Source organism: Branchiostoma floridae, chromosome 8 (genome assembly GCF_000003815.2).
Source record: "Branchiostoma floridae strain S238N-H82 chromosome 8, Bfl_VNyyK, whole genome shotgun sequence".
In the NCBI taxonomy this organism is placed as follows: Eukaryota; Metazoa; Chordata; class Leptocardii; order Amphioxiformes; family Branchiostomatidae; genus Branchiostoma; species Branchiostoma floridae.
Window position 1 is genome coordinate 5,091,107 of NC_049986.1, and position 24,045 is coordinate 5,115,151.

General features: G+C 40.2%; 1 protein-coding gene across 3 annotated transcripts in view; it reads right to left on the reverse strand.

Moving 5' to 3' along the window:
- The window catches only part of LOC118421291 (protein zer-1 homolog), a 75,022-nt gene that overhangs the window by 45,473 nt on the left and 5,504 nt on the right, over nucleotides 1-24,045 (reverse strand). The window contains exons 2-18 of one of the 3 annotated variants that reach the window (XM_035828523.1): nucleotides 23,465-23,626; nucleotides 22,672-23,187; nucleotides 22,183-22,353; nucleotides 21,473-21,611; nucleotides 19,883-20,026; nucleotides 18,355-18,476; nucleotides 18,112-18,166; nucleotides 17,253-17,306; nucleotides 13,325-13,486; nucleotides 11,826-11,867; nucleotides 10,702-10,750; nucleotides 9,759-9,829; nucleotides 8,435-8,482; nucleotides 5,721-5,788; nucleotides 4,726-4,914; nucleotides 3,805-3,902; nucleotides 835-2,663 (exon numbers count right to left, since the gene is read on the reverse strand). In XM_035828523.1, the coding sequence (XP_035684416.1) occupies nucleotides 2,488-2,663; nucleotides 3,805-3,902; nucleotides 4,726-4,914; nucleotides 5,721-5,788; nucleotides 8,435-8,482; nucleotides 9,759-9,829; nucleotides 10,702-10,750; nucleotides 11,826-11,867; nucleotides 13,325-13,486; nucleotides 17,253-17,306; nucleotides 18,112-18,166; nucleotides 18,355-18,476; nucleotides 19,883-20,026; nucleotides 21,473-21,611; nucleotides 22,183-22,353; nucleotides 22,672-23,187; nucleotides 23,465-23,625 (2,265 nt within the window). In that variant the 5' untranslated portion in view covers nucleotide 23,626 and the 3' untranslated portion in view covers nucleotides 835-2,487. Of the gene's footprint in view, nucleotides 1-834; nucleotides 2,664-3,804; nucleotides 3,903-4,725; nucleotides 4,915-5,720; nucleotides 5,789-8,434; nucleotides 8,483-9,758; nucleotides 9,830-10,701; nucleotides 10,751-11,825; nucleotides 11,868-13,324; nucleotides 13,487-17,252; nucleotides 17,307-18,111; nucleotides 18,167-18,354; nucleotides 18,477-19,882; nucleotides 20,027-21,472; nucleotides 21,612-22,182; nucleotides 22,354-22,671; nucleotides 23,188-23,464; nucleotides 23,630-24,045 lie in introns of those variants that run through there. The other 2 variants (XM_035828522.1, XM_035828524.1) reach the window with 2 other exon arrangements.

Below are 24,045 nucleotides of genomic sequence, written 5' to 3' on the forward strand. Positions count from 1 at the left end.
TAGTCGAACCTCATAATGCTGACAACTTAGACAGTTTAATGCCAAACATCAAGCTTATGGAACACCACGCTACCATATGCCGTCGAACTCTTAAACGCACATTACACAATTAAGTGTCACATGTTAATAATTACTAATCAGATGGACATCCTCTGTGTCATAAATACACCACTACTTTCCCATAACATTTATAACCATTACTCTCAAATGCAACCGACTATAAACATACATACCATCCACAAAAAAGCAATAAATATTTCATGGAGTTATGAGGTCCCCGAACTCTAGTTATATATAAAACCTTCGCTCACTCGGTGGTTTTATTCGGTGGTTATAGCAAAGGACCAGGCGTTATGACACCATATACACCTCGGGGCGGGTCATTAACCCTTAAATATTAACTATGCAAAATAGGAGTACATTTGCATAATTAATGAGAATATTCTATCATATCAGTTTTTTTCATCTCTCTTGTTCCAGACATGATCTGGTCTTGGCATTTGGGTGGTAGATGGCGTTTAGTGTCATGACAAAGTGGGGCAAGTTTCAATCGCCATTTAATTTTGGAGCTGCAGGGGTATTTTTGTCAAGACATTCTAAATAAAGATGATAACTGAAGGAAGGAATGACGGATTTTTGCCATCATTTTAGACATGCAGATAGCTTAGGCAAAGATGTTCATAATGATATACGTTATGCAAATGAGGGTTTAATTTGCATAATCATGAGGAAATTGTATAATTTCATTGTTTTCAATAACTTGACTTCAATAAATGTAACACATGTAACGTTACATTATGATAGGTGACACATAAGCAGATACCAAGCAGCATATAGCATGGCTGCAGCAAATAGATTTTATTCATATCAGTCTAGTGACTTCTGAGGATGCGCTAGATGTTCACGTTATGTAATTGTACATAAGCTGTGTTGATTGGCTTTATGACATTACTATCAATAATGTGTGTTCATGATATTTCTTGAATTGATAATAACATTAAGTTGATCAAATAGATAACATGCCATTGGGCTCTTCTGTATATACAGTGTGGTTTCTATTCAGTCTGTAAAACACACTCACAGTCCTCACAATGAATCATGATCTGCAAAAACGTTTAGGCTCAGCAAGCTTAACAACAACATAAAATCAACTGCATGGTGCAGTATGAGGCGGCAACTGTGCATTTTTTGCTATCTGACAGCAATCATCGTACTGTAGTCAAATGAATCAAGTACAAATGTAGCACATACATTTGTAAATGTACATGTGTAGTCCAATGTTGCCTTGTTGTAAGAATGAGCACAGTGTGCCATGAGTTTGTACAACACCTCCATTCTGCTTGGCCAAATTTGCTCCCAAGTTTGCGAGGTGCTGTGCTGGTAATGCTGGTTTGATATACAAATACAAATTTAATGTACATACAGTACATCATGTCTTTTAAATTCAAAACATTGCATGACCTATCAAATACTTCACCTGTTGACCCAAATACAAAAACTTCAAGGTCTTATTTTGCAAACATCTGATCAAATCAATGGTGAATTTCATGGTGTTCACAGCAAAACCAGTCCCAACAATTCTGTAATGTTATCAGGTATATGTATAGTTTCCCTTCTGGAGTTCAGGATCTCTTGGCATTTTGTCAGTTTTGCAGAATTAAATACTTCAGTTGCAACCCAATAAAACTTGCAACACAACAGACAGAACACACATGAGAACCTACCATTGCCAGAAAGGTGGCACCAATATGTATTTTGACCATACTACATTAAAATCTATAATGTTTAATAAGTCTACATCATTCAGGAATTTATAACCTTGACCCTGGGTACCATAAAGTTGTATACAGTATTACTTACATCTGTATCTTGTTGAGCACTGTATACACATGTACCACTAGTGATCGTGAGTAGTGATAGACATAGACCAGCCAAGGGATGACAATCCCTGCCTATACAATCTACACAATGTACATGTATATCATATACAGTCAAACCTGTTTAATGCGGCCATTTAAGGGACTGGCCAACAGAAACGGTCACTATAAAGAGAAAATGCTGATCAATTGACCACAAGTCACGCCTTACCTTCCGCTACTGATTGATATCGCCCGTTTGCGACCTCAAAAACTTCGCAAACTACTGGTTGACCGGACAAGGACATTTTTCTTGACAATACAAAATATTAAACGGTACTAAACCCTGCAGAGGGTGACGATACTGCCGTTGTGTGGCTGAATGCATGCCATGACCGTAGGCTGGCTGGCTGCCATGGACGTAGTCAGCAGTGTGTCTGTATCTATGGGACTGAAAATTGTGTGGCTGTGGCCGCGTTGGGCAGGTGGCCGCTATAGACTATTTCTTAATGCTTAGGTCAATGAGAAAAATCCAAAGGACCGACAAAAAGTGGCCACTATGGCCAGGTGGCCGGTAATACAGGTTTGACTGTATAGACATGCATGGCCTGTCATGTACATGTAGTCCTGGTTAGTTGTTCTCAGCCCTCCCATTGTTTTCTAGTTCTTGTTGTTCATACTGGTGGCATGTTGCCAGGACCATGTTGACCAGCTGTTTGACCGGAGGGTAGGGCTGGGGATTGTTCAATATTGCCTCCAGCAGGGTAATACCTCCCTCATCCCGCAGCAGCTGGACATACTTGTCAGCTAGAAGGACACAAAGGACTTCACAGTATATTGTTGCATGATGATGTGCAAGTAGTCACTTCTACATGCCTCTTGCGTTTTTAACTTACATGGATAGAATGTGACTGTACAATCACATTTATCAGTCAAAATCACTTTTCATTGTAACAGTTGTCAAAAGACAACCTGACTGAAAATGCATGCTAAAAATCAGCATACGTGGTACGACTAGGCTGATAACAGCCTGTGTAAAGGCGCAATACCGACAACTTTGAACTATTGTGGAATGTCGTGGGCGGGTCCGGGGCCCATCCGCTAAAGGCCATCAAAGCCTGCATTACGATTTGGGAGACAACTTGCCGTGACATACTCAATAAATGTTCTCTATCCGTCCATTGTCTAATTACTATTACAGTAATTGCATTTAAGGTCGCTGAGAAACGTTAACGTTGCGTTCAGGAGAGGATATTCGTAGTGAGAGAATAATTGTAGTGGTTGGTTTGAAGTTCTTGGCAGCCAGTCGGAAACCACTCAGTGACTCGGGTCCTACTGACGGACATAGCAGTTGCTTTTGGCACTGCGGTACTTTCGTGATCATCAACTGTCAGTGTTGATCTAACCGTATCTACCCTCTGGATACATAGTTGTACAGTACAGTGTACTTTACAAAGTGTTGGCTGTCAAACCTGTCCCAACATTAGACAGTGCACTGCTCTGGGCTGTAATCATTGACGTGTCACAGTGCACAGTACGCTGTAACGTATACAGTATATACGGTCCAGCTTTGTAACTTCGCATTATTGCACAAACCGGACAATTGCACGAAATATGCCGGCAAATTGGGTGTGCAATTAAATGACTTCTACTGTACTGTCAATTGTTTATTTGCAGTAAGGATTTAATGATCTATGTGATCCACATCCACCTGTAATGATAGGCAATCTAAAAACTTAAAAATCTAAAATAAGTCAGTTTTTGCCCAAGCTCTGTCTTACACAAAACAGATGATATATACATATTGTAGGTTACAACAAGCTGATGGACGCTTACATAGCTTGAAGGATGCATGCTGGTGAGAGTAAAATGTGAGCCTGCTGCCAGTTCATTTTGCTCCCATAAATGACTGATAAATGACTGACAGTGTGCATTTACATGTACTTACGGTAGACTCTGGTGAGGTTGGTTAGGGCCCAGACAGCCCAGTGTTGAACCTGTGGTGTGTCATGGTCTGACAACAGTTTCAGGATGGGTTCAAATGACCTGAACAAAAGAACCCGCATTAAGTACAGAGCCTGAATGACTTGGGACCATTTTCTGTGATTTACGTGAAACTGTCAACAATTCGACGAACAAGAACTTGTCAATGTCAACTACAAACTGCAAAATAGAAAATGAATACAACTTACAAATATCTTAGGATTCTAGTCACTATAAACAATGCAGGCTTAACAAACGCATACATGTACATGTTGTATCTCTAATCTCAATACAATTAGGTAGGGCGTATCTTTTCTTATGACAAAATTTTAAGCAATCCTTTACATGTACTTTGTAACTATGTATTTTTTTTTACATTGTGAGAGCTGTCTGATCTAAACATATAGAAATCTGTTTGTCGATTGGGTCTCTTGAAAACCAATGTATTCTGACAAAGGAATATAAATACATGGAACTTATTATTATTATTATTCATTCATTCATTCATATTACCTTAGACATCATATCAAGAGCATTCCATGACAAAGAATACGACTAAACAGGCACATTTTGTAGCTTTAACAGTTGCTTTTGAATGCTGGTCAAACTAGTGAAACTCCAGCTTTTAACACTAAAACTTTTCCCCTTCCAGTTTACATTGTGTAGAGTTTTCTTATACTGTCAATGCATTGAAGTTTGTGGGGATTAAATTTCGCAGAAGTGGGAAAAAGGAGTTTTCACGGTGGCTTTAAATTTGCGGTAGCACCATGCACTGTAGTCTCTTACTGCCATGGATAAATGTTCGCGGCGGTTTTAAGTTCGCAGTGAAGTGACTACCGCAAAAACCGCGAACATAAAACATTTCTGCATTTACAGTATCACCAACCTGTAGTTAATATTTCTCTTGGTTGCGATGTCCCATCTCTCTATTGCCTGGACCATCCTCTCCAGCACCTGCTGCCGACATGGCTGAGAGACGGTCCAGCAGTCTGCTCCATCTGACATCATGTGGGACAGCACACCACAGGAGTTGTACGACACCTCAATGCCATCACTCTCACTCTCCAGCAGTGAACTGAGGCAAACAGAAACAAATTAAAAGAGCATTTTTACCTTTTTACATAATGCAGCATCCACTGTCTTTTGTCAGTGACACTATCTTCTGTCAGTGCTACATGTAAAATGTCTGACCGTTTCCAAAATCATACACAGTTCATTTTTGGCCCATTGCAGTATCCAGTTTGTCATATCTATCCTTCGTCATCGAGACAAAATAAACTAGACTGGCAAATTTGTGAGCAAATACAGCATACACTACATTTCAACCATCTCCCAATCCATACAAAAATGGACTGTTCCAAAAGTGAACCCCCGTGCGAGAATGGACTATTCATGAGGCACATCCACTTAGAATTCCAAAAACACTTCTGGGCAAAAAAATTGAATTTTGAATCACCAACCGAGTGTTTAAAAAATCCCCCCCCCATGAAAGAATAGACTCTCCCAATAACACCCTTTTGTAAAGTGGGGCAGTCCAAAAGCACTTCATCTGAAAAAAGGACTTTTGCATAATCTCCCTAGTTTGAAAAAGAATTAAAAGACAAAAAAAAAGACCTGCAAGAAATTGGACTCTTACAGCGTACCCCATGTAAAATAGTAAAATGGACCAGTCCCCAAACACTTTTGCTCAAAACAAGGGAATTTGTGTAATGAATCCAGTAAAAAATTGAATTTAAAAAAGTGTGCCCCGTGCATCAATGGACTCTTCCAGATTAAAAACCTCCAACTTTGTCCAAGCAAACCATTTTGAAGTACCATGAGCCAAATTGTGTAAACTATGCCCTGTTGGCAAAGGTCCTGTGATATGGTCATAATACTTACTTGAAGACTGTGACATATCTTTCCTGCATCAAACGAGGCCTAAGGAACTTGACTTCAGCAACATTACCCTAAAACATAAAATCAATCAATACATTCTCAGTAATGTAATCAACTTCGCAAATAGAATAAAAAACAATCAATGTTGACTAAAATGTATCAAGCATCATTGCGTATATATAGAATACAACACGGTGTATTCCGCATCACCCGAGGTATCAGCCCGACTGCGGGTCGGATCGCCCGACGGCCTTTGCCAGAAGTTGAACAAATTTTGTGCCCTCGAACAAAAAGTTCCAACGTCTGAATCAGGTATCGAACATTAGATGGCGCTGCACTCGGCCCGCTCGAAACAGTTTGATTTATTCGAATGGAGCCTGTGTGATACGCCTTTCGAACTGGTCTGATACGGAAGTTATGACCCAGTCCGGAACACCCGTATCAAACGTTTTTGCGTCACAGGTATGACATAAAAGACTGTACCAGATATCCATATCACCTACTCCAATTTTCTGGCAGTACTAACGGGGGGGATCCAATGTCCGGTAACTGTTCTAAGTGAATGCGCATGGCTTTTGTCATCGTACGTTTTACTGACAACCCATCAAAAACAATTTAAGATCTTGTTAACAACCATATAACTGTGATTTAAGCTGTGCAGACATATGTTTCCTTTAACGGCAGCATTCCGAACTTTACTTTGACAGCGCGCGAAAGTTTTGGCAGGTTTGGACTTGCGTTTCAGTGGAACGTTCTAACACAAAAAAGGGGGTCCAAACTCCGATAAGTTAACAACCAATCCATCTCTGCATATCTTTAAGCATCCTATGCATGCAAAATAACACTAAGCTTCTGCAATACTATTTTTTGTCACAAATATATGCAATATTTTGAATTAAGATGCATATTTAAATACGTTTACTTACAAGGATTACCTCTCACGGTGAAACCAACCTGTCGCCAAAAAGAAAAATGGCGGCACTTTGTTTACGTCTGCCTGCGATTACACTTTTTCACTTTCGGCTTCTGTATTTCCTGCTTCAACCTCGTTTTTAACAGCAGAAATGACTACAGGATTTCTTTAGTCGGTAGGGATCGATTTTCTTGAATGATTGGTACTCTACTGACGGGTTGACTAACTCCATCGTGTTGAGCATCGCTTGGCTTCCTTCATAGGTGATTGACAAAGATGGCAGGGTTGACAGGGCTGTGAACATGCGGCATAATTCAGCTCCGATTATCCAACTATAAAAGCAAAGACACGGCATAGCTGTGCTTATTTAGGAAGTTTTATAGATAGCATTCTCATCTGTGGTGGTATCTTTTCACATTTCGTATTTGACGATGAATTATTTAATAGTTTCCCGGGCCATGTTCTCGATATGTTCGCTCGTCAGCATGCACGGAAGGCGTCAAACTTGTGTACTTTTTTCAATCGTTATCTGTTGGGGCTTACCAACTTGGACACATACTCTGACTTTTCAGTTATTTACAACAAGGTTTAGTCCATAACAAGTTGCACTTATTATGTGCAGACACTTATGCATATTTCCGCAAAAATGATTTTAAAATCCTACCGGACTTTGGACCCCTCCCGTTATATATTTTCCACCCATCACAAGTGTTTGTACATGTACAGGGCAATTCTTCTTAATATGCTTATCCCTACACAACAGTAGTAAGTTTAATAAGGCTGGTACTTGCTTATGAGCAAAGTCAGCATATTTCACTCCACCCTCCTCCTTATGCAAAAATGGACTGTTCCAAAATTGAATTTGAATAAAAAGCATCCCCTGTGAGAATGGACTCTTCAATAATGAACATTTTACATGTACATGTAGGTCTGCAAATCATCCCAAATCCCTTCAGCTGACAGGGAAGCAGGGAAACAAATTGAAAATTTTTTGGTGCTGTAATTCTTGAACTATTACAGTTCACCATTCAAACACTAAAATTTCATCATCCGTTTCAGAAGACTAAGTATTGTGTCAGAAACAAATTTATGAGACTTATTCGGCATAATTCAAATGTGCAATCACACAAATTACTGTACAAGATTTAAACGAAATCTCTTATAACAGACATCATTAAATCAAGTCAAAGGAATTTATAAGAAAAAAAAAATCTGGGGGTATTGGTCCAATCTAACCTTGTGCCAAATTTCAGTCATTCAAAGTCATTCAGTCCAGGAATGACAGAGATGTTTCCCTTTAAAGACTACAACAGGAGAAGAAGAAAGAAAAAAAGAAAGAAAGAAGAAGAAGCAGAAACATTACAAACACATAATAAGTTTTATTGCAAATTCTTACCCGAGGGCTAATTGCAAGTGACAAAAATAATGGTAAACAGTATAGTAAGCGACTACTCTAGTCTAACTTAGATTGGTTAAAGATGCAACTTATTGGGTTTGACTTCTTTTTCTGAGACAGTGGAAGACAAAAGATCCCACTTTTTCTTTAATGTGTGGGTTTTGCGACGTTAAAAGGAGAGTAGTTTTCTTTTTTTCTGTAAACGTGGAGATATTAGGATAAAATTTGGTGGCTTCTTTTAAGAGCTCTTTTCTCTCTTGATCATAGAAGGGGCAGTTTGAGATAAAATGTGTTTCGTCTTCTACCATATCTAACGTACAGTAGTTACAAGTTCTTTCGTACACAGGTAATACAATATTTCATTCCATACCATACCTTACTGACATAAGATAGTGAACAAGTACAAACCATCAGTCCCAACATATTTCTGTGTAGTTCCTGCTTGTCTGGGAAAGTCTGAAATGAAAGTATAACAGGTGTCAAGATATGTCACTACAGAGCAACTATTAACCCTGACAGTTGAAAAAAAGTTAAAAGCTGGCAGTGGTGAAATATTATTATGCAATTACTAAATTGTTATTAAATTCTGAATGGGACCATGTAAAATGCAGTTCCATGTTCATTGTATTCTGTGTTCAACAACAACAAAATGTGTGATGAAGTTCTGTCAAACAGAGATTTCAAAATTCCCCATTACTTGTAGTCGCAAAATGAGTGTATAGAATTTGTGATCCATCCTTTCAATGTTCTTTGATGAAAATGAAGAAAGGAGGACATTATGACCATTGTCAATATGGCGGTCTGATTGTTATTATTTTGCTGTTAGGGTAGAAAATTATTGAGATGCCACAGTACTTTTGCACTACAGCATTACAGTTTCAATTGGCTGATGGACAAGAAGAAATTGTGACAAAGTAGAAAGCCCAATATTACACACTTACATTATCCACCTGAGGGATCAAGCTAGGTACATACTTCACTCCATAAAGCCCTATCTAACATTGCTTTTTCTAAGTTCTCAAAATCAATACCAGATTCTCTAGTTAAAGTGTCCATAAAAGTCAAAGTTCTGCAATGTACCCGGCCACCCGGTTTCCACTGGAGAAAGGACGAAACTATTTCCTGGTTGACTGGACAACAAATTTTACGCGTCGGTGGGTGAGCTTCTGAGATGGCCGTTGGAGACTTCCATAAATTGTTTTAAGACTAGCATGTTGAGTCCAAGATACATTCTGTGGTCTGCTAAGTAACTTTGTATAGGTCCCATATAATCTCTATTGGAGTTTGGTATTAATTGGTATAATCTAAAGCTTAATAAAAATGTCTAAAAAACATTAAAAACAGCTGGAGCCGATTGTCTTTGTGGAAACTACGATATTCCAGTATGATATACCACTTAATGTGCATAAATTATGTAAAATAGGACCACCCCATATTTGCATATCAATAAATATCAATTTGTATCTCTTGATGTTCTAAATGCCAAAAATTACATACATCAAAGTCCTGTTATGGAAAATCCTGGGATTGTAGAATTTCCTCAGTAATTATGGAAAATATTAAGTCCTAATTTGTATAATCCCCTTGTTTACATATTTAAGCTACCTGCCTACTGAATACCATATAAATCCATTGTTCCTTTGTTCAGTTATAATGTACATGTATCTACCTTTACAGTATGTACAGGACAAAAGATGCAGAGATGATACTATTAATTGATGATTGAACTGACCTCTAAGCAGCTCAGGAAGAGGTCCATGCCTGACCCATCTATGAACATCTGACAGTTCTGAGGAGTCTCATCTGTAAACAGGACACAATACATCCAAAAATAATTTCATCACGTTGGTAGATCATAGGGCATAAGAGTTTTCTTTTACACACACATCAACCAGTTTTTCTCACCTGCTTACATCTCAGAGTTTCTAACTGGAGTTCTGCTTCTCGCCGCTATTTGTAGCCCATGTTGGTGGCCCTTTTTCCGCCATAACACTATCCCAAACCTGGCTGAGACTGTACCCCATTCGTCTCGGTTCAATCACTGGGGTGGATTTTGCAAAAGCGCCACCTACATCGGCTACATATAGCGGCAAGAAGCAGAACTCCAGTTAGAAGCTAGAGTCTGAGGAAGATGTCTGACAGACATCAAAATGTCAGCAGGTGAGAAAAAACTGGCTGTGTAAAAGAAAACTCTTATGTCCTAGGACAGAATACAGTTGTGACTAGTATGACCATCATCGCCAATGGGCACATCAAAGAGATGATTACAATTACTTAAAGGGGCATCATAATTTCTCAGGGAATAAATGATTATGCTTGAATTAAGTTTGCTTGGTCATATTTAAGTTAAATCCTTAACGTAGGTTGAACATTGTAGTGAACAAGTTCTTGATTCTTGAATTCCCCTGAGGACCCTTCTCATTGTGCACTGGTGGGAGAGGACGTGACTTCGATCATGGGAACAGGCACCGGTCGGTACTGGTACACATTTCGATACTATGATATTTTAGGATTACTTTTTGAGTAAACAAACTGTGTGTGCACAAACTTCATTATAACTGCCAGCCAACCCGTTTCCATTCACCTTGTAAAATGTTCATTTAAATTTTCACTTAAATTGTTTTAGATTGGAAGCAAAAACGTGAGTGACATAAAATGTACATTACAGCACCTACCAGTTATATTCCACAGAGTACTCCAGGCTATCTCCATCACTTCATTACACTGAAACACAGAAATAACAGTCACTGGGGCATTATTACCAACAGGAAGGAGGTTCACCCTGATGGTGGCATTTTTTCTGGTTGGACATGTGCATTTCCTTTATCAGTAATGGCATGTTACATTAAAAAGGTGACAATGCAGGGCTCGAAATACACTTTTGGGTAAACAAGTTGAGCCAAAAGTTACTTGCACCAGAAGAAAATTACTTGCACAACCCAAAGTTCTTCTTCTAAAGCAGTAAACTATGAAACCTGTATCTCCTCTTCTGAAAATTTAAAAATGTCGTATGTGAGTAAAGGGAATACGTGAAGATCACACAGGGCTCGAAATACACATACTTAACTTGCAATTTGCATGTAATTTTTGAGATTTGCACGTAAAAATATTCTGAACTTGCAATCTTGCATGTTGAAAATAGCTGGCCTATAGTAAAAATACTGAAGCCACGGTGCCTTTGTTTGGCTAATTAATAACGGGGATTGTCATTGGTCGTCAGTAGGTGTTATAAATAATCAAATTTGGCTTTGCTGCAAACTTACATGTTGATTATGTGGATATCTTGCCAAAATTTGAAGTTCTGTCTATATTTTCATGCGCCGATTTCTGTCCGTCAAAAGTGACAGAATGAGCAAAATTCTCATCCAAAATTCTACCAAAGTACAGAATGATGGATGCTGGCTAGAACATTGCAGTATAGACTACGGTAGTTGTAGTTTGCATGTAAATTTTTCAAATTGCATGTTAAATTTTTGCCAACTTGCAATTTTGCATGTAGCAAAAAAAAAGTATTTCGACCCCTGGCACATGTTTGGATATCTTTTTTTTTTTTTGTGCTATTTTCAGAAGTGTGCAGTTATCCTTTGTGCAATTACCTGGCTTCTGAAGTAACTGTATTCTTGATGTGTGTAAGCTTTTTTCTAATGTCAGGTAACACTAACAGTGGAGTTACACTGGTACAAGTTTGGTCTGAGATTACTTGCACCACACCAATTCCACATGCACAAACTTGCATATGCATGTGGTATTTAAAGCCCTGAGACGTGTGCATACACATAAAAGGAAAACTACCACTCACTGTCTTAGAGTTCAGTCTTTCATGGATCAATTTCAGCATGGTCTGTGGAAAGAAAATTTTGATTGAACAAATTACTAACATGCATTGGCATAATACCGGTCATAAGCCTTATACCGGTCGATTAAAAATAGTGGAACTTAAAGAGATCTACACATGCAACAATAGTTATTTCTGAGGTATGCACAGTTCAGACATCTAGGTGTCCAATACATAATTTACAAAGCATCGATAACAATGCATTCGAAGACAACAAGGCCAAAAGTTTTCAGGTCATTTTCGGGGCAGGCGAGCTCCTCGTGGGACAAACACACTGTCACGTTCATCGCCAGATTTGTAGATAATAATCACATGTGCTCACGGCACAAGACGAGCATGATTCAACAGCAATCTTGAATTTCTTTTGGTGACCTACAATCCGTGTAAAAGTGTGAGGAACCGTTGCATTATCACCCGGATCTACGGCTGAATGGGTCAAATTGAACGTATGCCGCCATTTTCCCGCCATTTTTAATGCTACGGCCAGCAGTAAACTTTTACGTCATAGCGGTTGTGACGGACCAAAATTAAATGAAAATTCTTGTCAGTATACGCCAATTTTCTCATGACTTTTTGTATGCTCATGCAGATTTTTGTTTTGTGCAACTACTAACAGGAAAGAAAGGAACAACAGAGGATGTATAAAGGTACATAGCGGCAGTTAATTGTGCCGTGTTTCGTTCGACCGGTATAGTGCACCCCCTTCCAACCACGCGCCCGTTCTCCGTGCAATTCCGCGGTGTGTTCCAATTACGATATTATGTTTTTAGCAGGACCAGAGAGACAAAATAATTTACACAGAAGAAGTGGCAAAGGTAAGCTGTAACAGCAACATGTAACTGGAGAAAATGATGCGTTGATCATTTGCCAAATTAGCATTGCTTGAGAAATTGCAGTAAACCGACCGGTATTATGCCAATGGATGTTACATGACGTGTAAAACATTAATTCAACAAATCTTGACTTAACAAATGAATGCACAATCATGTATTATTTTATGACAGCAAAAAGTGGATATTGATAAATTAAATATACTGATCCCCATTTAAAGCTATTTCAGCTGTTCTGTGTCCTAACACTGTGATGCGACCTGCAAGAGGCCAACATTGCAGCACGTGGATGGATCCAGTGGTGGAGTGATGATAATAACACTCTTTTTCTATGTACATGCCATAAACAGAATTAACTGTTCTACAATCTGAATGACACGCACAAATGTAGTAGAAGACTAATACAGAGAACCTTTTATGATACACTCCCCCCTTGATCATAAGTTAGTAATTACTATCATTTTATAGCATTGTTCCGTGTAGGTTTCATTTCCATGACTACAGTGTACCCAACAGTAAATATCATCCCTCCTGAAGGGAGAACAACACACTGTCACTAGACTTTGCCTAGCTGGTCCTGATAATACTTGTCCCTATTCTACATGCTGAAGTACAGAAATGACCGGTGCTGACCTCCACCACACCGATCCTGCCCACCAGCTCCTTCTGCTCCCCACTCAGCTGACACACGATGATGTTACACAGGTACACTGCGATGCGCTGAATGAATTCTTCATTTCGGAAATTGCTGAAGATTCTCAGTAACACTTTCGCCACTCTCTGGTACTCAAACTCCTAAGTCAGGCAAACATCATGTCAATCAGACATAAATTCACTTAAGCTCAATCTGAGCTAAAGGGTATCTCCATAAACCATACAAGAGGGGTCACTTGCTCATGCAAGAGAAATCTTTTTTATCTAGTATTTTTTTATTTTCCTTTACTTCAGGTTCACCAGAAAACTCCGATGTTTGGGGTTACTGTGCTGTCTTGAGATGTATAAGGAAGTAACCTTTGACTTGAAAAGGTTAAGGATCAGGAAAACAGGGAAACTTGTTCCAATACAATGTGGAAATGCCTGCAGGCCCATTTGAGCTTTCATGAATAAAAACAAAGGTTCAAACTAACAATAAAGGAGATTAGCTTTCATCATAGAACTTCCTCTTGACAGGTGGATAATGGGGGAGAAAAAGGTAGGTAGCAAAACAGAAAATTAAGGTGCAGGTCCGGGTCTGGACCTGAATATGATTAACGTTGTAGAGCATGTACAGTCAAACCTGTCTATAGTGGCCACTCAAGGGACTGGTCAAAATTGGAAACTATAGAGAGGTGGCCGCTATAGAGAAAATGCTGATTAATTGACCACAAGCAAAAAGTTACACATGGTTTTAATAACAATTGATCTTTATTCACATAATCAAGGAGCTTTCATGTACTGTACATGTACTGCAATGATTGTTACACTTTGCGAAAATGCAGCAAAAATTGCAAGAAAAGAAGCATCAAGAAAGGCAACATTTTCGCGAAAATGCAGCAAAAAAAAAATTAAAAGTATCATTTTTCCGCCGATTCGATCCCGGAGCGTTGGTTTACCACGCGTGAATAATACCACTGAGCCAGTGGTACAACATGTTACAGGAGCACGTTTTAACAGGTATAGAAAGGTATTGCGTAGCTTGAACACTTCCGTTCACCGTTGAATTTGCAAGTTTCCAAGGTCCAATTTTCTGAAGATAATGTTTTTGTGTGAAAATTTATCAATCTCGTTCATTCCATGGCGGGCAACTTCTTCCTTGAGCGCCTGTTTGGTCGTTCTCAGCTGCTATAGTATTATCAAACTGCATGCCGAATGTCATTTTGTGTTCTGTGCGTTGATTGGTTCACCTCTGCGTGCACATTCCGCGACTTTATTCCAATCAAAAAGCTGGAAACGCGGAGTATATGTTTACAGCTACCATTCTTTCTGAGTTCTGACTATTATTATTTAATATTAAACTCGATGCCGATTGTGTTCTGTGCGTTGATAGGTTTACCTCTGACGTAAAACCGAGAAAGTGAGACTTTAAGCCAATCAAAAAGCTTGAAACGTGGAGTACATGTTTACAGCTTCCATTCTTTCTGATTTCCGGGTGGAATATGCAAATATCTGAGGAAAAACTAAATGTGTGGCTTCGCCCACATAATTAATCTCAGCGATAGTGTATTAGAACGCAACTTTGCCACAATTTACCTCCGTAATAGTGGTGTCGTCAGTTGACCTTATATGACCTCGTTTGTCGGCGGTAAGGCAGTTTTGTTTTGAAAATAAAAAGGTTTTAAATCCGGCGTAGGGTGACGATACGGCTGCTGTATGGCCGAAAGCGTGCCGGACCGTAGATCAGCCGTCAACCGTGGCCGTAATCGGCAGTGTTTCTGTGTCTGCGGGACCAGAAATCGTGTGGCCCTGGCTGCGTTGGACAGGTGGCCGCTAAGCCTATTTCTTAATCATTACGAATCCAAGGGACCGACAAAAAGTGGCCACTATGGCCAGGTGGCCGGTATGCAAAGGTGGCCGCTAATACAGGTTTGACTGTACTACAAGTACATGTATATCATAAACAAGAGAGCGAGACACAAGCACATGTCTCTGTGCATGCCACTTTCATACCTGTGCGCTCCCCTAACTCTTTTGATTTTGATGGACTACATGACTGTATAATGTAAGGAAACTGAATGGTGCGGGCCAAATAAAATGTGCCCAGTGCAGGGCATTTGGGATGCTTTCTGCACCTAAGCATTATATTCAGATGTGTGATGCATAGTAGTTAATGCAGGGTTAGGAAAGGCATAGAGACATCCCTAAAAAATATCCCCATCCTGTAGTATTCTATACTATCCCTTCCCTTACTGCTGACAGACCATCCCATCCTGTAGTCTTTTAGACCATCCTTTCCTTAATGCCAAAAGACCATCTCCATCCTGTAGTATTCTATACTATCCTTTTCCTTAGTGCTGAAGAGCCATCCCCATCTTGTAGTATTCTATACTATCCCTTTCCTTAGTGCTGAAAGACCATCCCCTCCTTAGTGCTGAAAGACCATCCCATCCTGTAGAATTCTATACTATCCCTTTCCTTAGTGCTGAAAGACAATCCCATCCTGTAGTATTCTATACTATCCCTTTCCTTAGTGCTGAAGAACCATCCCCTCCTTAGTGCTCGACCATCCCATCCTGTAGAATTCTATACTATCCCTTTCCTTAGTGCTGAAAGACCATCCCCTCCTTAGTGCTGAAAGACCATCCCATCCTGTAGAATTCTATACTATCCCTTTCCTTAGTGCTGAAAGACCATCCCATCTTGTAGTATGCTATACTATCCCTTTCCTTAGTGCTGAAAGACCATCCCCATCTTGTAGTAAACTATCCCTTTCCTTAGTGCCGAAAGACCATCCCCATCCTGTAGTATTCTATATTATCCCTTCCCTTAGTGCTCAAGAACCATCCCCATCCTGTAGTATTCTATACTATCCCTTTCCTTAATGCTTAAGAACCATCCCCATCTTGTAGTATGCTATACTATCCCTTTCCTTAGTGCTGAAAGACCATCCCCATCTTGTAGTAAACTATCCCTTTCCTTAGTGCCGAAAGACCATCCCCATCCTGTAGTATTCTATATTATCCCTTCCCTTAGTGCTCAAGAACCATCCCCATCCTGTAGTATTCTATACTATCCCTTTCCTTAATGCTTAAGAACCATCCCCATCTTGTAGTATGCTATACTATCCCTTTCCTTAGTGCTGAAAGACCATCCCCTCCTTAGTGCTGAAAGACCATTCCCATCCTGTAGCATTCTATACTATCCTTTTCCTTAGTGCTGAAGAGCCATCCCCATCTTGTAGTATTCTATACTATCCCTTTCCTTAGTGCTGAAAGACCATCCCATCCTGTAGAATTCTATACTATCCCTTCCCTTAGTGCTGAAAGACCATCCCATCCTGTAGTATTCTGTACTATCCCTTTCCTTAGTGCTGAAGACCATCACATCCTGTAGAATTCTATACTATCCCTTTCCTTAGTGCTGAAAGACCATCCCATCCTGTAGAATTCTATACTATCCCTTTCCTTAGTGCTGAAAGACCATCCCATCCTGTAGAATTCTATACTATCCCTTCCCTTAGTGCTGAAAGACCATCCCATCCTGTAGTATTCTGTACTATCCCTTTCCTTAGTGCTGGAAGACCATCCCATCCTGTAGTATTCTATACTATCCATTCCCTTAGTGCTGAAGAACCATCCCCATCCTGTAGTATTCTATACTATCCCTTTCCTTAGTGCTGAAAGACCATCCCCTGCTTGTGCCTGCAACTACATGTATTGTATTAAATGTACTAACAGATATCTACAGATGATGGCTCATGGCCATGTCCAGCACAGGTGTGTGCACAGGTGTGTGCACAGGTGGCAGGTAGGGCAGGAATATCACCTGACAAAGTTTCATCTCTTAATGAAGAGGAATAAAGAAACACTGAAGAAACAAATTCTTCTCAACATCATCAGCTGTAAGTAAACAAAAAGAAACTCACCAGATCCTCCGGAATCCTGAAGTTGCAAAGTGTGAGACAGCCATTACGCTGCATCTGGAAATAAACAATGAATGACAAAGAACTTAGAAATTACATCATCATGTACTATACATACAAAAAAGGGCCAGTCTTTATTTTAGCACAGAGCCACACACAACCTGTCCAGTCTTTTGTTCAATTTGTTTAATTTTGTCATATGATTTCAATTTCTGGTAGTTGGCAGTAATGTGCCTGCCGAGTTTCCGGTCTGTATACATTTGTACCTTTTCTTATGTCTGCAGTTCTTTCTGAACATTTTTCCAGCACACAGCTACCCAAGGTAGTTTCTCAAACACATGACAAAAACAACAAAAGACCAGTCCACACTGAAGATGGACAACTGTAATATAAGCACACATTTGAGTCAAACAGGACTCCCCCTTACATGAACAATGTACAATCATGTACATGTATACTGCACAGGGTTGGACATATTCTGTTGCCCAGTTGTACCGGGGGACCATATGTTGTTTGGTGCAAGTCATGTTTAAAACTGGGGCAGTGCAGCCCATCACCTACATGCAGTTTGGGGGACAAAGACGGTGAGTGCAAGTGTTGCATGTGCAAGAATCTTACCTCTGTGTGCACCAACTTGGCAAGGATGAAAATCAATCAGGCTCCACATAAAGAATGAAACATGAGCTATCAGACTTTTAGATTGAAGATCTGTTTCACGACGTGATTTTGTTAAATTCATTACATTCACCGTTTTTCAGCTGTCTGATGCAACTTGCTATCAATGGCAACTTTAAATTTTCTGCAAAAAGGATTCTTTGTCAAAATGTGTCCATATGACTTCAAATCTTTTTATTGAACTCACCGTTAATTCTTTAGGATGGTGTTCCATTCCAGAGGTGAGAGCTTGGATAGTAACCCTGGAACATAAGGGTTGTGTTAATGCATTGCCCATGTACATGTGAACTCTTCCGGTACATAGTTACATGTTTTATGTTTCAACTACGTATAAAACATACATTTTTTTTAGTATAGACAAGAACAGTGGAACAAGTCTTGAACAAAAATTCTACTTCTTTTAGAATAGCAGAAGCATGAGCAGACTGACCTGCGTAACTTGATGAAGTCCGAAGTTTTGCCCCAGCCTTTAGTCAGGTGATAGAGAGCAGCGCTGCCTGCCACCTGGATATTTGGATCTTTGGGATGCCTTCTCATCACCATGGTAACAAGCTAGTGTAAACAGTATAAACAGGTATCCATGATTCCCCATGGCAAATGTATGGCAATCACATATTTATTAACTTGTATTCAAACTACACTTGTTATCTTAATGTTTTATTAATTCTAACTGCTTTATGTAACACCGAATGTAATGTTCTTACACCAATTCAGCTGTGAGGCTGCAAGCTGTATGACATGTTGACAAATACATTTGTATGGCAATATTGTTAACTGACAAAGGTCTGACATAATGTGTTACCGTATTTTCCCTATTTAAGTATTCAAAATCAGAAAGTGGTCGCAAGACTTTGCCAAAGTCGGGTTGCGTACTTAATTTGATGGTTACTGCCAGGACAAAAATCGGAAGAGGACTCCAAAAGTCACACAGTGGCATGCAAACGGAAAGTTAAAATCTGCATGCACAACATAACTACACGTATCTCAGTGGAGCATAATCTATATTCCTTTTTCCTGGACGATTTTGATTTAAGATCACAGCATGTAAATTTTATGGATGACATCCGCACACTCATTAATTTTTGCCTGATTTCAGGAGAAAAAAAAAGAATTTTCTTCTTCTTCATGGATGGTCAGATAGACCAAAATGGGTAAATAGATTGTGCTGTAAGCTAATATTTGTATGTAGAAGTGACACTAGAGAGGTAGCCTTGACTATAGTTGCAGAAGTGAAACTTGCTGGATAGCTGTAAGAGTGGCACCAATATGGAAGCCATGACTGTACATTTGTAGTTGCCAAATTGATAAGAGATGCCAGTCTACCACACTAGGGTCACGTTTACTATACTAGACACTTCTTTAATACAAGAATAAGTGACTTGTTAGCTGTGGTGCCACATTTTGCTATTTCAACTCTTGTTACAGTGTTTATTGTGTCTACTTTGAAAATATGGCAGCTTGGTTTTTTTTACCCATCTTGTTTTTCTTGCCCTATCTCAAATTTTTGCAGTCTGCAGAGGATGTCATCCATAAGATTTACTTGCTGTGGTCTAAGTAAAGATAGCCAGGGAAGGGAGAGAAACACCACCAATTCAAATTTGTCTAGTTCGAGAAGGGTTGCATACTTTATTCAGGTTTTCCAATTTGTATGGAACTTGCCCCAGATCAGGGGTGTGTACTTTAATTGGGGTGCATACTTAAATTGGGAAAATACGGTACATCACCAAAAACATAACTTGATGAAGGTAACTATCAGAAAAGACATACAGGGGCATTGCAAATCTGTCTCATATTGCTGTAAGCAAGGATGTTATAGGGCCACAATACATGCTACAGATGCTCGCGGCAGAGGATATCTGATACTTTGGTTTGGCCGTGATAGACCAGTCAACCATCCAAACCTGGTATCTATAGCAAAGAAACTGCCCATACTACATGTACAACTATCCAGTACTTACATGGACAAACTGCAGAGGGTCCTCCAAGTCTACAGCCTGCAGGAGTTCAAACAGTGCAGTTAAACACTTGGCTAGCATCTGACTGCGGTCCAAGTACACCTGCAGAGCTGTCAGCACCTGCTGCTCAGTCATGTGACCTGCCACCTGTAGGGCGGGTTAACAAATTTCAATCCTTCCGACTAAGTGTGGTACTTCATAATCTGATAAACTTTGTAAAGATGGACACTGTATGTAGCACAACCATTTCAAATTGGTCCAGTCCACAACTCTTTCTCACTAAAGGTCGACTGTTCCAATATTACCCCATACTTTTTATATTATCATACTATAAAACAAAACTAGAGTTCCACGACCTCATACCTTTGCCAAATGATAAGCTTTTTGAGTGAAGGACATTTGTAAAGTGTTTCCCATTAATAATGCAAATAAGGTCCTTATTGGAATGAATTGTCTCAGTTGATCATTAATGCTGGACAGAAACGAGTGGAGACACAGGTGTCACCTCCAACAAGAGGATGAACTGAACAGAACTGATCATCTTCTACATCCACTCTTGGAGGGGAGTCCCAACCTTAGGTGTGATGAAGATATCTCTAAAAGTTCCGCATTACTGATTATAGGACTTCCAGGGCTCGAAATACCACCTGCATATGCAGGTTAGTGCAGGTAAAATTGGAGCTGTGCAGGTATTTTTGGTGTCTACCTGCACCTAACCTGCATTGGTCCATGTACTGGGTTTTATACATGAATGTCCTATGGTGTAGGTGTATATGGATTGTTATTAGCTGCATTGACTGTTACCACCTATAAAGTATAAAAGAAAAAAATATCAATGGTTCCTGAACAATTTTAGTATGATCCATACTGCCTAAATTCAGAGTGGTGCAGGTAAAATTTGTCTGGTGCAGGTAATTTTCAATGTTACCGGCACCAGTGCAGGTATGCAGAAAAAAGTATTTTGAGCCCTGACTTCTCTATTCTGGGAATAGTTCTCTCTCAGGTCTCTACCAGGCAAGTCCTTTGTAACCTGTTGGCCGCTTGAGTACTCATAGAGGTACTCATAGAAGTGATATTGTATTACTTTTTTTCTAGCATTTCGTCATAAATTATGTACATGAGACTCTGATTTGCATGATCTATGTCACATGATGTTCACATTTTATTTCCTTTGTAATGCTTCAGGTATGACATTTCCATCATTTACCACAATGGAATTAGAATATTTTAATTATGCAAATGAGCTCTTTAATATTTGCATAATTGGTATCTATAGACATTCCTCTTATTTATTTATTAATTATGCCAATTACTTCTTTCATGCATAACTAGTATGATAATCTTTATCATTTGTATCAACTTCATTTTAACTTGTCTACCTTCCTTTCCCATTGGACTACTAAAAATTGTCCTTATCTCCTTTGCATTTCAATTCACAGTTAGGATATAAAACCTGCTTTCAAACAAGATCATTCTCTTACGTGTCACTGACGAAAGATAACGGATGTTATCTGAAACGTCTGACCGTTTCCAAAGTCATATCCAGTTGCTTGAGTAATTGCTATTTGGTGTACAATATGAGAGAAGTCTGACCCTGTGTGCAGGAATGTGCTCCGCCCCAGCAGCCCCTGTCTCAACTAGACCCAAGAAATCCAGCTTCTGTCTCAGTCCTCTCAGTCCAGCGATAGTACTGCGAACCCCCCCACCATCCTGGGAGCGGCGTACTTGAACTCTAGAAAAAAAGCAATCTTGAGGACCTGACAACTCTTTGTTTCTGTTTTTTGTTTGTTTGTTTGAAGAGTGCAACATAATAGTTGCAGAAGTTGGCCAAATGGACAGATAGCATGCCAGAGAAGTTAGCCAGCCTGTGATTACAGTCTGGCAGGACATGTACATGTAGCTACTAACCTTAAACAGTATAAAAGTAACAAACCTGGCATGGTCAGCCAACAACCTCCAGTCACAAATTACATTAAAACAGTCTACTAGTACTTGTATAGGACACTATTGTTCAGAGCAACCCGCAGTCATGAAGAAGTTTTCTTCAGTCACAAACTACGATTTTAAACTCGGCGTAGGGCGACATACTGCCGCCATATGGTCGCAATAGGCAGTGTTTCTGTATCTATGGGACCAGAAATCGTGTGGCCGTGGCCACGTTGGACAGGTGGCTGCTATAGACTATTTCTTTGGTCAATGGGAAAAATCCAAGGGACCGACAAAAAGGGACCGTACTGGCCAGGTGGTCGCTATGAAAAGGCTACACAGGTTTGACTGTATTGTGATCTTCAAATGTACCTTACCCTGAGTCTGTGTCAGACATGTCGTCTGATCCGCTGTCACTGTCCACATCCCCCAGACTGGTCCCAGAGATGTCCAGGGAAGTCAGGGCTGGGAGGCTGGCAACCAGCTTAGATAACAGGTGACTCTTTCCTGGGGTCTTCCTCTCCGGGAGGACTGACATGTCCAGGTGTCTGTTTGAAAATGCATTGTAGAATGGACCATGACTTACACATGACCCCAACAGTCATCCTGTATACTGCTACTTTTACTTCTGCAACATGGGAACCCCTCTGCCTTCATATGCCATAACTATGGCCGGGACTGCCATGCGAGGATTGGCCTACAGAGCCACAGAAGATGCTGTCAAATGCCCTAATATACATTTCTACTAAAGATGAAAGGATGCCTATAACAACAACTACTTCTACTACATATATATTGTCCTGTTCTGATTAACCCAAAGGCAATTGAAAATGAGCTTGACTTGGCTGTAGTTTCCCTGAGCTTACCTGAGTGCCTTCATGCTCATGATCATCTGGTAAGCCTGGTCCTTCAGACTGCAGTTGTACAGGACCAGGGAGGACAGCTGGTGCTTTAGAGGTTCCAGAAAGGACAGGTCATCCACGTGTAACCCCGACACGTCCAGCGAGGTCAGGTTGGACAGACTCCTGGCCAGGCTCTCCAGGCTGGTCAGCGGAAGTCCGTGCAGGTTCCCGATGTTCAACACTCGCAGTCGGGGCAGGTCCAGGCGGATGTCTTGATGTGGCCATGGAAAGGACGCGTTGCCGCTGATGTTGAGAGCCAGCAGTGTGTGTTTGGACTGGTGGAGATGTTGTAGACAGTCTGCATTGATGTTGGGGCAGCAGGACAGATCCAGCTCCACCAGATGGTGTTCCCGGAGAGCTGACAGGACTTGGTTGTTAATTTTCTCATTGCCGTGCAGGTGAACATGTCTCAGTCTGGTCTGCTGGGGGTCTGAGAAGACCCGGACAAATGGTCCATCCGCATAACCTCTCTCATTGGACCTGGGATAACAAAAGAGCAGGACTGTTATAAAGGGTCCAGCCTAATTACTGTAAATGCATTTAAGTTTGGAGGATTTCATTTTGCGGTAGTCGGTAGAGTGTTTGTGGCGGTAGTGCCATATACTGTGGTCACTACAATGGAAAACGTTTGCAGTGATTTTGAGTTTGCGGTGAAGCAGCCACCACAGATTTTGGACCAAGCAGAAAATGAACAGATTATTGGCAGTATCTTCTGTACCAGTATCCATCCCTAATCAATAGACTAGTATATTCTTACCAGTTGAGTAACTTGTCGCTATATTCACTGGGGATGCAGATGTCAGTTTTGATGGCCAGTGGAACCCCTGCTCCATCCAGCACACAGAAGGTGCCCAGGTTAGCCAGGCAGTAGTGCACACAGATGTCTCCTAGTGACTCAGGCTCCCCTGTCAGGCTCATGCTGCTACAGACAGGAAAGGACAACAATTTAAAAACATACTCAGGGCTCGAAATACTTTTTCTGCCTACCTGCACTGGTGCAGGTAACATTGAAAATTATCTGCACCAGACAAAATTTACCTGCACCACTCTGAATTTAGGAAGTATGGGTCATACTGTACTAGAATTTTTTAGGAACTATTGCCATTTTTTCTTTATACTTAATAAATAATAGGGGGTCTGCATAAACACAACAAAAGACCACAAACAACCACAAACGACTCTTATATGCAGTGTTTATGGGGCAACGACATTATGTACGCCCTGGAGACATTGTTTATACATTTATGAATTAAAAAAACGCAGCAAGTTCTACGTATTCACGAGTTATTTTGAGTTAGTCCAGTTTCAAGATTAAAGCAATTCTTAGCTACCATGTTG